The sequence below is a fragment of the Archocentrus centrarchus genome, chromosome 11 (assembly GCF_007364275.1).
Source record: "Archocentrus centrarchus isolate MPI-CPG fArcCen1 chromosome 11, fArcCen1, whole genome shotgun sequence".
NCBI classification, from domain to species: Eukaryota; Metazoa; Chordata; class Actinopteri; order Cichliformes; family Cichlidae; genus Archocentrus; species Archocentrus centrarchus.
In genome coordinates this window covers 3,486,750-3,503,934 of record NC_044356.1, presented here as the reverse complement: position 1 = coordinate 3,503,934, position 17,185 = coordinate 3,486,750, and the positions used below count along the sequence as shown (strand labels likewise).

The 17,185-nt window shown below is 45.1% G+C and overlaps 2 protein-coding genes across 6 annotated transcripts; both read right to left on the bottom strand.

Moving 5' to 3' along the window:
• Window positions 1-1,211: 1,211 nt before the first annotated feature.
• On the bottom strand, window positions 1,212-10,487 carry gabpb2a (GA binding protein transcription factor subunit beta 2a). 3 transcript variants are annotated; one of them, XM_030740765.1, is made up of 8 exons: window positions 10,308-10,487; window positions 7,829-7,936; window positions 7,497-7,664; window positions 7,196-7,390; window positions 6,308-6,476; window positions 6,049-6,225; window positions 5,827-5,945; window positions 1,212-3,951 (listed from the first exon to the last, which is right to left on the bottom strand). In XM_030740765.1, exons 2-8 carry the CDS (start codon window positions 7,934-7,936, stop codon window positions 3,607-3,609), a joined length of 1,281 nt encoding a protein of 426 aa, XP_030596625.1. In that variant the 5' UTR covers window positions 10,308-10,487; the 3' UTR covers window positions 1,212-3,606. The 3 variants fall into 3 exon arrangements, with proteins under 3 accessions (XP_030596625.1, XP_030596626.1, XP_030596623.1); XM_030740766.1 differs by lacking the exon at window positions 10,308-10,487 and adding an exon at window positions 9,512-9,764 and having other exon boundaries at window positions 6,049-6,222; XM_030740763.1 differs by lacking the exon at window positions 10,308-10,487 and adding an exon at window positions 9,512-9,762.
• Window positions 10,488-14,207: 3,720 nt separating this feature from the next.
• On the bottom strand, window positions 14,208-16,697 carry mllt11 (MLLT11 transcription factor 7 cofactor). 3 transcript variants are annotated; one of them, XM_030741199.1, is made up of 4 exons: window positions 16,565-16,697; window positions 15,639-15,805; window positions 14,812-14,944; window positions 14,208-14,673 (listed from the first exon to the last, which is right to left on the bottom strand). In XM_030741199.1, the coding sequence occupies exons 2-3, from the start codon at window positions 15,798-15,800 to the stop codon at window positions 14,858-14,860; spliced, it is 249 nt and encodes an 82-aa protein (XP_030597059.1). In that variant the 5' UTR covers window positions 15,801-15,805; window positions 16,565-16,697; the 3' UTR covers window positions 14,208-14,673; window positions 14,812-14,857. The 3 variants fall into 3 exon arrangements, with proteins under 3 accessions (XP_030597059.1, XP_030597057.1, XP_030597058.1); XM_030741197.1 differs by having other exon boundaries at window positions 14,208-14,944; XM_030741198.1 differs by having other exon boundaries at window positions 14,208-14,944; window positions 16,553-16,690.
• Between the last annotated feature and the right edge of the window lie 488 nt (window positions 16,698-17,185).

Below are 17,185 nucleotides of genomic sequence, written 5' to 3'. Positions count from 1 at the left end.
AGCCTCATGGGAGGTGTAGTTTAATCCCAGGAAAAGACCCTTTGTGATCCTGTGTATGATTAACACATGAATTCAAATAAGTGGAATAAAAAAAGAAATTCAAATAAAAATATTTTACTTTCAGGAGCTCCACCTCAAAGATCATCTATATTATATTGTTTTTATCTACAGAAGCCCTGCAGTAGATCTACCGTCCCAGTTTCACATTTTCAAAATAAATAAAACATAAACTCACATCAGGTACAGCCAGCTGGCTAACTGCGCTGTGCAGATACAATTTCATTTCATTGTTCATTATTCACAGCGGCAGTCATCTCGAGGAGCTTTGCCAACGATTTATTAAATTTGTTTTTAAGAAAACTTTTTCTGAGCCTCTCCTTCCTGAGAACGAGCTACAGTCGCCTCGTTTCAGAAGTGCCTCAGAATAACAAGAACACCCAAAGAGGTGCGAGAGCTGACATGCTCCCTGGATTTGATCGGTCTAGGTGCTTCATCAATTTTAAAAAAATGTTTTCTGAACACGGTGGTGCAGTGGTTACCACTGCTGCCTCACAGCAAGAAGGTCCTAGATTTGATTCCACCTTGGCCAGGGTCTGTGTGCAGTTTGCTCTCCCACAGTCCAAAGACATGCAGTGACTGGGTTTAGGTTAACTGGTGACTCCAAACTGCCCGTGAGCGTGAATGTCTCTCTGTGTTGGCCCTGTGACAGGCTGGTGACCTGTACAGGTGTACCCTGCCTCTCACCCTGTGACAGCTGGGATAGGCTCCAGCCTCCTAACCCTAAACAGGATAAGTGGAAGAGAACGCATGGATGGTTTTCTGAAGGCAAAACACACACAAAAAAAAAAGTTTTCAGCTTTTCATTAATGTTGTTCCTCTCTGTGTTTCTGCTGTTACTCATAAAAACTGCATGGAAAAGGTTTGTAAGCCTGACCGTATCAATTAAACTCACTTTTTCAACAGTTTATTAATAAATTTACATGGAAAAAATAAAGTTTTTTTGTAAATTTGGTCTGTAATGTTTTCACTTTCTTTCCATAATTTCTTATTGTCACTTTTTGTGTGGACTCCAAGGATTTTACGCCCTCCCCTCTGATTATTTCTGCCTTCAATGACGCAATAAGAATGACTGGAGGAAGGGGCATGAGTCAAAGAACAGAAGAAAGCTTATAAATGCATTTTTCCTTTGAGGTCAGTGAACGCCTCATCGCTGGCTTATAAAACAAGCTTTTATTAAAAGAAAGAAGCGTTTACACCTGAGATCACAGGTACGCAGGCAGCCATCATCATCATCGTTAAGCATTCAGGTACAGTTTACAAAAATACAACTTTATATATACATAGAAAAAAAGTCGTCATCACTGAGCTTATAAAAATAAGTGAAAACATGCAGGTGAGGGAGAGGGCACAGGTAGGTTCATAGGTAGGCACCAATAAGGGAGCAGACTGGGCTGGACTCGGCCAACAGAAGCCTTTCACACAAGAACACCTACAGTCTCAGGTGTGACATCACCTGTCTCTAAAATGACAGGGTGAGTGGTACTGGAGTAATAAAGGTAAGATCCCACCCCAGCTTAGGTGAGCCTCAGCTGATTGGCTGACACTTCTCTCTGAGCTGTAGGAACACCTGACCTGTGATGCTGGTCCCCTCCACTCATCTTTTCCTTTGCCAGGTATGAGTTAGCATTTAGCACTATCTGCCCCCCCGTCAGGAAGTGCTACATGGCGTCTAACAGGAACTGTATGAATTATGAAGAAGCTTTTCTGTAGGACAGCTGTTTGATTACACGCAGCTAAATGAGATGAAAATCTTGAGCACGAGTTGGAAACATTTGAAAAATTTGCTTCAGACTGTTTTTCAAATGCTACCACTGATGAGAAGGGTGGGAGGAGCTTACTGTCGCCTTGCACGGGCTGTCCTGACTGAGGGCTACACAGGAAGAAGTTAATCTCGGTATTTATGATCAAACAACTTAAAATGATAAAGAAACGCTGCAGCAGTGATGGCTGTACAGCTGCCCGTCCAAAAAGACACCGCACCAAACTTTAACGAGTTCTCCTCCATACTCAAATGTGACATCATCAAAATGTGATGTAATCAGCAGAGAAGATGGTCTTTCTGCTCCAACATGGTGATCTAACAAGGTCCAGCAGACACAGGCATGACACAGATGTGGTTTTAGCTGTACTGAAGCGCAGCTCGAACTGAAGAGTTCAGATAGCCAACTGTTCATAAACGCACCAACAAAGGCAGTCGCTTTATCTCCAGCCCGACGCATCTTTTTAAAGTGGACATGCTCCGCTTCCCCTTACTTCCTGCTCCCTCCTGTTACTTCCTGCTCCCTCCTGTTACTTCCTGTTACCTCCTGTTTCTTCCTGCTCCCTCCTGTTTCTTCCTGTTACCTCCTGCTTCTGTGGTGGACGTTCGTGTCAAACATGACCAAAGCTTCTAATAATGAGCTCAGTGTGACAGCGATCCCTGTGAGTCCAAAGCTCAAACTGTGCTGAACACTCATTTTAACTCATCCTACCCTTGGATCTCTATGATGTCACAGACAACACACCCACCTTCTGTTCCTGTCCAGCCTATCAGGTGCCTTAAAGAGGAGGAGCTAAAAGAGCTAATTTCAGACAGAGGACGAAGATAAGACTGAGATAAGGAAGGATTATTGAGTGGCTCACAGAGCAGAGCAGGTCCACTTTAAATGAGCAGATCCTCCAAAATGAAGCTAAGTACAACATCTTTGCAGAGCCTTCGTTTATTGTAATAAACTGATCATCTTTGGGGTTTAATCAGAGCCTCAGCACATCACGTGACTTCAGTCAGCCCTGATCAGGTGACATCGCCTTCAGGAACCACCTGAAAATAACAATCATCATAATTAACGAAGGCATTCACTTTCCATCATGGACCTGGTTCAGCTCATGTCAGGATTCACAGACTCACTCTGGGGTTAAACACAAGTTTTCCTATATTCAAAACAAAAAAGCAAATGATGCACAGGAAATTAGTCAAGATGCTCCTTGTGTCATTCTCCTGAAGCGAAGGGGAAACGTTCAATGATGAGGTCACATCGGAAGAACAAACAGATGCAGACGGTAGTGTCCAAGCAATCCTTTCACAGCGCCCTCTGGTGGATGGTGCCAGGCCGCACAGCGTGGACCCAGGTCAGAACAAACAGGGCGTTAAGTAAAGGAGCATCAGAGGGTTTAACTGGGATAATTTATCAAGGGGAAAAACATCTGGCCTCCTCTTCATCAGCGCCAGGCGGGGAGGAAAGCTGGGTGTTAAAGCGACTTTCAGGAAACACAAATGGCTGCCAACAGATGAACCGCAGTTATGACAAACGAGGTCCCCCCTCCTCCCGAGGCCGTCCATTTCCTTCATGCAGCAGCCATTTTGGATCCCTTTATAGGAGGTGTTTTGGAAAAAGAAATGAAATGTATTTCTACATCAAATTATCCGGGGACTCCATACGGTGCCGAGCTGAACTCCTCCCTCCATCGGTGCGCCCTCTCCTCGTACATGGAGGTCTTTCACGCTGGGTTCAGGTCTTTATGGGGGGAGGGTCAGAACAGCGCACACAGCCTGCCTCCTCCTCTCCATTAGGAGCTCACCTCCGTTGTTTCTCCCCCTGCCTCTACCAGCGTCACTTGACCCTCCTCCCCCTCCATGATGATGCCCCCCTCCTGCAACACCACCATCTCACCCTCCTCCTCCACCACGCCGCCGGCTCCCTCCTCCTCGTCTTCCTCTCCTCCCACCACCTCCTCAGGGCTGGCAGCAGCGTTGGCGGTGCCGGTTGCTGTGCTGCCGGTGTTGGCCTGACTCTGGGCCATGGCCTCCAGCTTGATCCGGTACTCCTCGGCCTCCTGCTCCTTACGCAGCAGCTGCTGTCTGTACTCCTGTGCCTTCCTGTTGGCCTCCTGCAGCTGCCTCTGCAACAGCTCCTGGAGAAGATTTAAAATCGTTCATCTTTCAGCAGAAAACCAGTCACAACCGTCTCTGAACCCCCAAACCCGCTGCCAGCTTCAAAATGTACTCCTATTCAAATCTAATTAAATTACAGCTGAGTGGCACAATGACAGGGAAAGCCTGGAAAATTACAAATGGCAGCAAAACTGTTTAACCCTATAACCCCGAAGGTGTTGGCTGTGGCACAACGTACTTCCAAAGTGCCACCGTTCCAGCAACAAATCCCATAATACCCCTACATGGCTGAGAAGTGCAATTTCTGAGCTTTCAAGAACCGTTTGAATTTTTCCGATAGGACAAACGGTCGCGGAGTTACGGTAAAAGCCTCGGTGGTGATACGCTACGTCTTAGCCAGCTGTTTGCGACTAGTAAGGGCAGGAAACCTGGGCTTCAGCTGCGATCGCCCAGAGTTACAGAACGGCATAAAATAAGTTTCTGTTGAGTTTAGGCTCCAACAGGCATGGGGACGTTAAGGGGCCGTTATACTCGCCACTGTTGCCCTCGCAAAGGGCAGCACACGGCAAAAGTGGCGTCACACTGGCGTTGGAGTCATTCCGGCCGGTCACGCGCCTCTCAGATTTTGTAACCTCGTGTGGGTGCTGCAGCCGACGCAGGGCTGAAGACACGAGTGCACGATCATGCATGTTTTAACCACCATTTTAAAAAAACTAAAGTCTTTGGTTCTGGTTTTGACTTCTCGTCCTCCTGTACCAGCACAGAGGTGGAGGTTTTCTACTGTTCAGAAGAACACTGCAGCGGGCACTCGTGGGTTTTGTCCACAATGTGCACGCGTGATCTCACCGCGGTCCTGTTCATGTTTGATTTCACGTGGCTACAGAAAACAAAATGGTGACCAGCATGAAAACGAGGAGGAAGAAGTGGAGCAAAAAATGACAATTTCGAGCTTTCCATTGAACATAATGAGCTCAGTGTTGCCAACTTAGTCACTAGATTGAGCAACTTTTTAGACGCCCCCTAGCAACTTTTTTTCCCAGCAAAAAAAAGAAAAAAGCGATTATTAAAGCAATTTTTTGCTGTGACTTTTGGAAATAGCCTGGAAAGCCAAAGTCCTCAGCCAATGATGTGTTTTATGCAAAAGAAGCAAGTTAATTAGCATTAGCTCACACACACGTGCCGGGCTGATTTTTTTTTCTGGCTAGAATCTTGAACTGGTACAGAGCTGTGGTGACAGCACTGTTGGCACCCAGCATGACAACTGCAGCTAGTATAACGGGACCTTTACGTGTGTGTGCCAAATTTCATACGTGTACATGAAACACAGAATCAGGGCTTCTTTGTTAAAGCTCTGTAGGTGGCGCTGTAGAGCTATTTTGAAGAAAAAAGTGTCAGTCTCTTCTAACTTTAAACGTGTTCAGGTAAACGCTGTGCAGGTTCATATGAAGGCGACCTCGCATCTTTACCTGCCATCAGCCAGCGCAGCTGCATTTACTGTCCCAACACAGAGTCAGACTAAAGAAGCGGTAACTGTGTGACACAATCGCACTAAACACAGTAAAATACCACATAAATGCTGCTCAACATTGGAATGTTTCTCAGATTTTTTAAGACTGACCTTTTATTCAAGAACAGGTCAAAACGTAAGCCGTACAAACCCAGATGATGCCTCTGTGTATAGATATCAATGAATGGAAAGCCTGATTTGTCTTTAAAAGAACTTCAACTTTAACCTCTTTGTGTGTTTTACAGCATCCCGACCCTGCTACGTGTCACAAACAAACATGAGCGAGTTGTTCCTGCTGGTAGGCACGACTGTTGTGTATCCACAGCGGCGCGTGGGGCTCAGAGGGTTCACTGATCAGCTTAACTGAAGCCGTGGAAGCTCCGCTCACCGTCTCTCCTGTGTTGTTGTGGTTGTTGGTCACCTCCAGCTTCCTCTTCCTGGAGGGCGGGGGCTGCGGCTCCTCCGTCACCACTTCCTCAGTCACCGTGTTGGCCGGCACAGCGAGCACTGAAAAAGGCGGAAAAGGATCAAAAATAATTTTAAAAAAAAAAGGCCAGGATGTAAACGCCCTCAGGATTTGACACTTCCTACTCAAAGATATGCATCATACTCTGCTGTCCGTGCTGCATGGTGACAAAGAACGGCTGCGCCATCCCTCCGGTCGTCTGCAGGTTTCCATGCTGGTCCGTTACTATGGTGATGACCCTCTGACCGCCCTCGTTGACGACGGTGGCGTGCTGGATGTTGGAGTCGAGAGCGCTGGCGGCCATCGCCTCCTCAGAATCTCCTGAAAAGAACCGTGATACTTAAAACCAGCAGTGTGCACGTGTTTGGGTGTGTGTGTGTGTGTGTGTGTGCGCGCTTCCCACCTGCATTGGCCTTGTTGAGAAGATCAGCCAGGTTGACCACACCCCCCGGAATGGCAGGTATTCCCTGGATGATGAACTGCGGCTGGTTGGTGGTGGTGCTCGTCTCCACGTTCATGCTCACCTGGTTCATGCTCACCTGGTTCATGTTCACCTGGTTCTGCATGCCCTCCTGCACACACACACACAGCGAAGAATTTACAGGCGCTGTGTAGATCCAGTACTGGTCTGTGCTCCTCTAAACTGCTGCAGTTTATTAAAGTATGACAGATTCGCCGTCCTGATGCTCACAGCTGCTCAAACTGAACTAAAACAGACTTTCAGACTGACTCCTGAACTGGGTGTAACATCAGGTGTTTAACAGAGATCAGATCTGTTTTTCAGCCTTCAAGCGGATACTTCCTGCACTCATGAGATTTTCCCACAGCATTTCACGGGGAAAACCGGCTCCATCCTTCTCAGCTCTCTGTAACAATGTGAGCTTCATCCCAGCCTCTCATCTGCATATCTGGAGCTGTTTACCTGCCTGCACCGAGATCTTCCTTTGAAAGATCCTCTATATTATTAGTCTGGAAGGACGATTCACTCCTGGGAGAAAAAACTGAACTAAACTGAAGATTTGCCACCAAAGATAATTTGGTTTTGGGAAGAGGATTGACAGGTAGAACAAAGAGCCTGACATCTCTGATGATCACCTTCTGTGACACAGAGCAGTGAGAGCCACTGTGGAGCTTCTAGCAGCAGTTATCGTCACGTGTCTTACTCTTTGTTCTCTATAAAACAAACATGTCTGTGATGCTTTCTGTCAGACTGAAATATTTCTTAGAGTTTCCCTGCAAGCCTCCCTGTTCTGCCCCCCCTTCTTGACAACGTTTGAGGTGTTTGTCTCACCTGCAGCAGCAGCATTAGCTCTGTGTTCTGGATGTCCACGGCAATGTCGAAAGGCGTCTTGTCAAACTTGCTGAGCGCGTGCACGTCGGCGCCGTGCTTGATGAGCGTCTCGGCCACGCTGTGGTGCCCGTGCTGTGCCGCCCAATGCAGCGCCGTCATCTTCAGCATGTCTTTAGCGTTGATGTCTGCACCGTTCTGAAAGGTAGTTTCAAACATGTCAAATACTCTGATTAAACTCGGAGAGCCACACTTTCACATTTCCACACATGAAACCATCCAATGGAAAATGAGCCCCTCTTACCCGGACCAACAGCTCCACGATGACTGTGTGTCCCTCCGCAGCAGCCATGTGCAGCGGGGTCCGGTCCACTTTAGTGCGGGCATCTCTGCTGACGCCGGCCCTCAGCAGGACGTCGGCGGTGGAGTAATGGCCGTGCTGAGCGGCCAGGTGGAGCGGGGACGTCCCGAGCTGTAGGCGAGTTACATAAAGTGAGGAGGAGCCAAAATATTTGACATCAGGTTGAGGTTTTTACCTCTGGGGCTCAGAAACAACTTTTATTTCAGCTTCCTACTCTCAGAAACATATTCTGTTACTAATTCCATAAAAATACAGAACTATAGGCGGCGTCTCACCCAGTCAGTGGTGAATGGTGCTCCATTGGCCATCAAGTTTCGAACCTCGTCATCCTGACCTTTCCGAGCCGCCTCCAGCAGCCGCTTCCCCAAATCAACCAGCGACATCTGCCACAAAGAGGGATCAATACAAAAGAATCAACACCACACTTCCTGCAGCTTCACACAAAAGCTTGTGTGTTTAGGTAGCACCGGCTGATGTTGTAGTGCTCCCATCCAGATACGCCAGCATGCCACAGTGGCCCTGTCCATCCTCTATATACAGGCTGTTTGTTTTTTTTGGCAATAGAAACATTAATCTGCCTTTACTTTGTATTTTAACAGCAAGTAATATAAAATGCTTCTTCTGTGTATAAAACATAAATAAAAACAAAGGGTGGCTGTAGCTCAGTAGGTAGAGCAGGTCACCTACTGATCGGAAGGTCAGTGGTTCAATTCCTGGCTACTGCGGGCTGCATGCCAATGTATCCTTGGGCAAGATACTTAACCCCAAGTTGCTCTCCGACCGTTCCGTCGGAGTATGAATGTGAGTGAATGTTAGATAATTAAAGCACTTAGCTTAATTAAGTAATCATGGAAGTGCTTGTATGAATGGGTGTGCATGGGTAAATGTAAAACGTGTTGTATAAGCGCTTTGAGTGCTCATATCTGAGTAGAAAAGAGCTATATAAGAACTAGTCCATTTACCATTCCTTTCAAACCAAACCTCACTCAGTCTGCATGATTAACCTCCTTCAAGCTACAATAAAAATAATAAAGTTTTTATCCAGTCTTGTCCATCATCGGGTTTCCACTGTGGGTCTGTCGGCCTCCCTAGTCGCCACCCGCTAACGTGAAGCTAATGGCTAGGTGTCCATTATCGGACACGAGCTGTTTACCTTCTTCTGTCCGTGAAGTATAAATTAACTTTAAAGTTGTCCGTTTGTAATTATGTACCAAGCTCAAACGCGGAGTGCGTTTTCAAATAACATCTTCTCAAGTGCAGATGATGAGCAGCTCTACTTAAACAACAAAGATAAAAAAGTAGAAAACAAGAAAACCCTACGTGTGTCCGATAATGGATTCAAAGCTGCGAGGTTCGCAGCGCTAACAAAGTGAACTACAAAACCCTGCTAAAGAGCCGTCAGAGGGCGGTTATTTCAAATTCTCGGGGCTGTTGTGCGCGGGATGTGAGTGCTTAAACTGGACGGGATGCTTTTATTTAACGGTAACGGTGGCCCGAGCCATGTCCGACAATGGAACCCGAGTCGTTACACAGCACTTGTGATTGCGAAACAGCGGAGAAGGACGAGGTATCTCCCCGCGGCCGAGAGGCCATTTTAGGCACATTCACGGGCAGAAAAAGTCCGCCATGAGCCGCGTTGCCCCGCGCACCGTCTCCAGCCTTTTATCCGCCACCTTAACCACCGACACGGGTACAGCAGCACCGACAGGAAACCGTTTGATATTAAGTTGTTGGTTTTCCGGGGGAAGTCACACAGAAATTTCCTATTTTACACGCGGAGAAAAAACTACTTCCACATCCGGTTAAGTAGCGTTCTCGGAGCGCGCGCCATCAAACCGCTCACTGGAGCCTCGTGTGCAGGGACCGGCCACCACGTACTGTTTTCCGGCTTTTACCGGCACGAACTGAAGAACACGGGCGGCTTTCGTCCCGCCGCAGACGGCGGAGCGGCTACTCACCGGGTCCAGGTTTGTTGGGGCCGCGCTGCTCCTCGCCGCTAACGTTAGCACCGCTGCTAGCCGCCTCTCTCTGTGTGTGCTCGAGTTCTGTGCGCTTTTATCGCTTCGTGCTGCGGGAAAATGGGCGCAGTCAGGCGCACACTTCAGAGCCGAAACCAGACCGAATCGCGGACATCAGACATCTGGAGCTCCGAACCCTGTCCGACTCTCGCAGCCTGTTTACGGCGAAAAGTTAGCGAGACGCGGCCGGATGGTGTGGGTGTAACCTTCAAAATAAGACCAGTCCTGTGGTTTAAAGGATTTGTCAAACCACCACACTGCTTTCTGTAAGTTTTAGGACTGCACTCGGCACTGTTACAGAGAAGTTCTTCTTCAGATTAATGTTGAAATTTAACTGTTTACGTATTAAAATGTTTTCTGAAAATTCTGAGAAAACATCTTAAAGTGAACTGTATTCATCTAATGTTGTTCAATTAACTTTCATGTCATACAGTTACAAATAAAACCATACATTAAATCACATGGAAACGTTTGAAGAATTATTTTTCTTAAAATACAGGTAAAATTCACATTATAACTAATGTAACAGTCGCAGTTGAATTTCCTTTCAGCTGAGTAACAGTCGAAGAGCTCCTGATCAGTAGTGGAAATGCAGCAGGAATCCCCAGCTGGACCGAACACTATCTTATGCTGAAAGTCTTGACAGGAAGTGCGCTCCTTTTGAAGTCTGCTAGCTCTGTTAGCCGTTAGCCTGTACGCATGTAGGCTGCAGCAAGTTCAAATAAAGTGACTTTACCTTCTTATCTCGAGGTTCTCGCGACCGTACGCCTCCTGGCGCGGGTGGAATCCAGACAGGTGCACTCACCTGTTCAGAACACTTTTTAAAACATGTATTTTTAATGTTTTATGTGGTACAAAGATGGCGGCCCCACGACACCGGAGGTGGAAGCCGGAGAGTGTTAACCTCCCAGGGGGCGGGCTCTCTGCCAGCGGAGGAGAACAGACCTGAGGTCAGTTTGAACATCGGAAGGCTGAGATGCCAGGATTGACGCTGACCACAGATCATCCAGTTGAAGAGACGAATTCCCGCTTGTTTTGTTAAAAAAAGAGCCCGACGAGTTGGAAATGTAGTATTTTCAAAAATCTGAGCATTTTTGTGCCACAGGTTTCCTGGAACTGTGTGTATATTTGGTATTAGCTCATTAAATATTTTTCCTCTTCATTGGACTTTTAAATAATAAATATTTAATATTTATTCTGAAAGAGCTTTCAAACAGTGCACCTTTGGGTTTATTTGATGTTCAGGTCTGTGAATTGTTGAATAATTGGTTGATATAACTGTTGAGACTCAATGATAGTACAGTCCTAATTTTTAATGACGTGAGAGCATGAGTGAGACGAGTGGACCTGAGTCTGGCTTACTTTAACTCACTGGGCTACCAAATGAAAAGCTGCTGTCAGCCTGTTGCAGAACAGCAGTGACATCAACGCTTTTCCTGATCAGTTTTAATGCTGACATGCTGCATGCACAGAGCTGCAGAGGTCATGTGTCATCTGTGTTGCATCTGTGCAGAACATTCCCAACCAGTCGAATGTTGTTTGAATCCTTAACAAATAGTGGCTGACATAAACTTACTGTAACCGATTCTGATGTGATGTTAAGTCACACAGATCTGTGAAAGAATTCATTTTTGTTTCGACTGAAGCTCCTACAAGAGCTGACCTGACCTGGAATCCCTGTTACCCATAATGCCAACAGGCATCAGATGCAGGTAGAAAGAGTCTGAGATGATTTTAAGAAGAAAGCAATGCGGTGAGAGTAATTTTTGACATTATTAACAGAGATGTTCATATGTGAAAAATTACTTTTACTCCAGCCTTTCTGTGTCCATAGGAGGGTCAGAAGCAGCCAGGTGCTGCTCAGCTAATGTACTGATTAGCTGATCATCAGCCAGTGTGAGCCCCTCTATGAAAGGTTTTAGCAGTTTGTTGTTCTGGAGCATTCAGGCGTGTTGACACAGTGTCAGTCTTCACAGGAGTGCACGTCCCAGCAAATTTAGCCCGAGCAAAAGCCCAAGAGCTCCATCTCAGCTGAGGTGGGACGCAGGGAAGTACAAATAATTCATTACCTTATTTAAGTAGAATTTTCAGGTGTTTGTACTTTAATATTTATTTGTCTGACAACTTTCTGGCAGCATGGTTTAGGTTTGCAAAGCTGCATCTGAACAAACAACAAGACTTCTGCAACAATGTCCTTTGGACAGACGAGACCAAAGTTTGTCTATGGAGAAAAAAATTGACTTAAATTATGTGTGTCCATAATGCTGGATTTGTAATTTTTTTGTAAGTTGTAAATCAGGTTTTGTGCGTAACTTCCGGTACTTGTAAATGTGTGTTCAAATACAAAAACAAATATTAAGAAATTACGAATACAAAATAAAAGTACGCATACAAACCGATAAATACAAGTACACAAATCACCCGAGCTGGGGTTCCAAGTGATCCGAGGCGATCCGATAATGTGACACGGAAGAACAGCATGCCACTGCGCCATTTTTAAAACCTGAGAGCAAGAAACTGGAGGCATGCAAAGCAACGGTTAAATGCCCAGACCAACAGTTTACTGTGATAGTTTTGCAACAAGAGAACCATCTGAAACATGCACACAACATACATATTTTAATACTTAATGATAATCATCATCCATTAAAACATTGTACGGGGCCTTATGTATGACGACAGTAGTAAACTGGCCTTAGCTATGTTAGCTTGTCTCTGTCTCATCCATTTCTGTGTTGTGTTTTGAGCCACATGCAAATTACATCATGAGGCTACTGCCTGCGTTGCTATATTGACTCCACCCACATTGAGATGGTACTCAGTTGTAATGGAAACAAAACAAGACCGTGGCGAGTCTAGACGCCCCGCGCTGAGTAGGTACTAGTGGAAACACAGCATTAGTCATGCTGCTGTAGGCCTGGTTCTGCTGGAGGTTTCTTCCTGTTAAAAGGGAGTTCGCTTATTCCCACTGTTGCCAAGTGCTTGCTGATTGTTGGGTTTTCTCTGTATTATTGTGGGTTCTTTACCTTACAATATAAACCACTTTGACAGTTTGTTGTGTTTTGGTGTTATATAAATAAAAGTGAATTGAACTGACTGTGTAAATCACATGTGAAGCAACAATAAGACAAATTTTACACAGTTTAAACAGTGTCTGCCTCTGAAGTATTAGCATAAGTACAACAATGAAAACAGGAAATGTCTCCAAGTTATACCACCTCAGCAGTTCGGTGTTTTTTGGCAAATGTGAGATGAACGTTTGTAATCCAGCGATGGGGGTGAGGCCACAAGCCAGGGTACTCCCACTGCCGGTCCCAAACCTGGAGCTACACCAGGGGGGCATCTGGCATAAAATCTCTACCAAATTAAACATGCAGATGATCAGGAATGAGACTTCCATACCAGCTCGGTCCCAGCCCAGGTTAACCACTGCCTCCAGTGCTGTTGGTGGAAACTGTGCTACTACTGGCTGAAGAGGAAGGAGGGAAGGTGAAAGGTGGGGGCTTGAAGGTGAGTGTAGGGACTGACTGATAAAGGGAGAGCGCTCATATGATGGACTACGTCCTCTGTTTGTCATCTGTGAAGACAGACAAAGCTTTAAAATCCTCCGTGTGGTCCTCAGGATTTTTTCCAGCAAAGAAACTGAAATGTGTTTGGTTCCTTTTCCCATTTTTGCTCCAGCAACAGTCCTCTGACATCACTGCAAATGCAGATTTTTACCCTCAAAACACACAGAGCAGTTCATGTATCGGTTAATCTGCAGGTAATAATTTAGAGCAGCTGTTCACAGGTGTTCCACTTAATTCTTTAAGGTCATCTTCCTGAAATACTTTCATAATTATTTGACTTATTTCCAAGTGCAGGACTTACATGTTATGGAGTACCCGCCTGAGAGTACTTGATGTAAAACATCAATATTTCCTCCATTCTTCTGTACTGTAAACTTTATTCAGGCGCCTTAAACCACTGTATGGAGGTCTGTTTGACCCTGAAACACTTTTAAATAAAACATCGTCCTAATGATTGTTTCAGGACACGTTCCTGTGGAAGCCTAACCCACGTTACAGAAGTGACTGAAGTAATACAGGTGCTCTGTTAGACTACCTGCTGCCAGCATCAGACGAGCTGATGAAGCTTCAGGATCAATATGATGCTTTTTTTATTAAAGGCATTCAGACTGTGACTCCAGCGCCTCCCAATGGTTCAAACCGGTACTTACTAAAACTGGATTAAACCAAGCAGGGGAACCATAACTGCTCATGAAATGTGAACTGAACTGAAGCAGCCCGGGTTCGAGTCTGACCTGCCCCCGTGCTCTCCACTGCCACTGGAAAAAGGCACAAAAATGATCTTTAAAAAAAAACATGTTTCTTTAATTCAGGGCCAACAGTTTTCATGAAGTGAATGTGTCAGTTCAGTTTTTCCCAGCTGAAAACTGAAATAATTGATAATTAAAAATAATCTGGTACATGAAGGAAAACGAGTGAAACTTCACTCAGTTTGTTAAAGTAACGAGGTGTACTCATGACTGTGTGACGAGTTCTCTTTTTATTCAGAGCATTTTTAATTACACGATCATGTGACTTTATTTCATGTGTTTATTGCCATAAATCAATAAAGACAAACTGGCGAGTAATTCTGGATATTTCTTTACTGTTGTTGGCAGGAGTTTGAGGCTCGATTACACAGCAACACAAATAAATAAATAAATAAATAAATAAACAAACAGGGCAGATGGTGAGTTTGAACTGAGCAGCTGTGGAGAAAAGAAAAAAGGCACAGATGAAACAGAACAAAGTGTTTGAGCTCAACAGAAGTCCATTCACAAAGCAGCCAATTAAAGGCCTCTTCTCTCAACACTGACCACACGTTTCCCCTCATCCTGCAGGGAAACTTCGTCTCCGAGGGTTTCTCTAATCTCATTCCAGATGTTTCACATCACACCAGGTGACAGGAAGTTAGAGTTTTCACATCAGAAATTAGAGCGCTCAGTCAGACCTGAAGGGTTCAGAAGCTTCAGAGACACTGAGCTGAAACAGCTCAGTTCAGCAGAGACTCAAAGGGATCGCCGTACATCACACTTCCTGTTTTCACCTGTTTTCCTGCAGGAAATAAAGGAAACTCTGAGATGAGAAGAGGCCTCTAAAGTCTAACTGAAATTAACGCGACGTCCTGCAGTCACAGACAGTTCACACCTCCCGTCTTTGTTCCAGTGTGAATACGATTAAAAGCAGCCTCACAATTTTTCTGAGTGATCCGGGGTCAGAGGTCACAGATCCGCTGGTTTCACAGCAGCAGGTCGGCGAGCAGAGCGTCCACGGCGGCGATTGGCGCTCTCCAGTAGTTAAAGGAGGAGAACTCAGACAGCTCCCCCTGCAGGAGTCAGACAGAATGACAAGAACCGCCTCAGTTTCAGTTTATGTCGGGTTTCTGCAGACAGAGCAACTGGAGACTTTTAGAACCGTTTAACCTGAATAAAAATCCTGTGAGCTGGATTCTGGACTTTTTAATTAACAGGACTCAGATAGGATGGGACCCTGTCCAATCAGATCTGCTCCTGAACTGGCTCCTACAGGGATTATTATTATTACTGATCCAGAGCAGGTATGAAACCCGGAGCAGGTGACTCTGTTATTGTGACTCAGCTCCAGGATCACGAGATGTTTTATTACATCTGCATTTCTAAATTAATAAACTGCTGTCAGAGCTTTGGATAATCTTATGACCATTTTTCCCACGTGCTAAAAATTAATGAGTTTTCATATAAACTTTTCACAATAAAAGTGTCAAGAAATGAAGTGTTTTTGTCCATTGAAAGGATAGCGCTTTTAATTTGAAAGGGATATGGGGGCTGTTGAGTAACACCAGTTCTTCTTTTGTCAGTTTAATCATATTCCACATTCACGTTAAACGCCCTAATTTTCTTTGAGCTTCACCAAATTAAACACAGCCTCAGTCGTGTTTTCAGCGTTAATGTGTAAACATCTTCCTGACGCTTCAGAAATCTGGAGTCTCGGAGGAAACGTGACGCGGATGAGGCTACATTCTGAGGATGTGTCAGCCTCACCTCTTCATCTCGGCTCCACACCTCCAACTTCTCTCTTCTTTTTCCACTGTTGGCTGGTTGGCAGTCAATCAAACCCAGGTCCTCGAGCTCAGACAGGTCGAGCGCCGGGATTGGCTGCCTCCAGAACAAGAAGGAGTCGTACTGGCTGCTTGATTTCTCCATCGTGTCTGAAACAAAACACAAAATCATCGTTTTCAGTGCAGATTTTCACCCTCTTCATCATCTACACCCGACTGCAGATAAAACCTCAACGCAGACCGAGCTGCTGCATCCACTCAGGACGAGAGAGAGAGAGCTAGACCTCTCTCTCTCTCTCTCTTTGGTCCAGAGTTTGTTCCTCGGCGGGTGTGTCGCCGTTTAGGGATGTGAACGGGTCGGTGGTGTTCCAGGGGCTTTTGTTTAGGACTACCCCCCTCCCCTCCCCTCCCCTCCCCCAGTTATTTTTGTGGGCCAGCTGAGGTCCTGAAACAGGACCTGGATCATGTGGTCTCAGGAGCTGAAATAAGCCTTCATCCTGACCCTTCATGTTATTCCTGCTCGTTTTATTTTCGGTCCATTTTATTCCTGGACCCGGAACATAAACCCGGATCCTGTAACAGATACATTTACAATGATCGATCAGTGCGTCCACAATTAAAGCAATAAGTGATTGATTATTGTCTCAGCTGCAGACGCCTCAAGATGCTGTCTGAGGCGTTGGCCGGTGCGCAGGCGCAGAACAGAGCGACCGTAAGCCCTTAATTCTAAACAAAAAATTATGACCGGATAAATAACCGGAAATATTTAAACTCGTTAAAATTAACGCCGTTATTTTTACACGAGCTGACCTCATTGTAAGGTCTGCCTGCAGCTCCATCTTTAACCGGCACAGATTTAAACTGCACATTCACCTGTTTGTTTACCTGTTTGTTTACCTGTTTGTTTACCTGCGTGTTTCCGGTGCAGGACTGAGGTCTCCGCTCTGGTTTCTGCTCTTTGTTCTGTGGATTTTCGGTACCGGGATCAGCCGCTGCCGCTCCACCGTCGCAGGTTAAAATAAGCTCTGCGCCTGCGTCAAACTTACCTCAATGCGCTCCAAGACTTCCGGCCAGCGATTTCACAATAAAAGTCCTGGAATGGTTTGTTTATTTAATTTTATTAAGAATTTGTCTCAAATAATTAAATTATTTATTTAGATTTCATTTACTTACATTTATTTCTTTAAATTAATTTATGTGTTATTTTGTGTGTTATTTAGCCTAAAACGAATCTTTATTATTAGTTAACCTTCTTTATTCAGTCATTTACTTCAGTGTCACCATAGCAAGTTTAGAAAGTATACAAGTATAAATACATATGTATTACAGTACTTTTAATATTATTAGTGTTATTGTTTACACATTGTTAAAGAAACTATATTAACATATTAACAATCAAATAAATGGTAAAATGGTAAATGGACTAGTTCTTATATAGCGTTTTTCTACTCAGTCAGAGCACTCAAAGCGCTTATACAACATAAAATAAAATAAAAGTTGTCTTTTATCTTCTTTAAATTTAACTTTAAT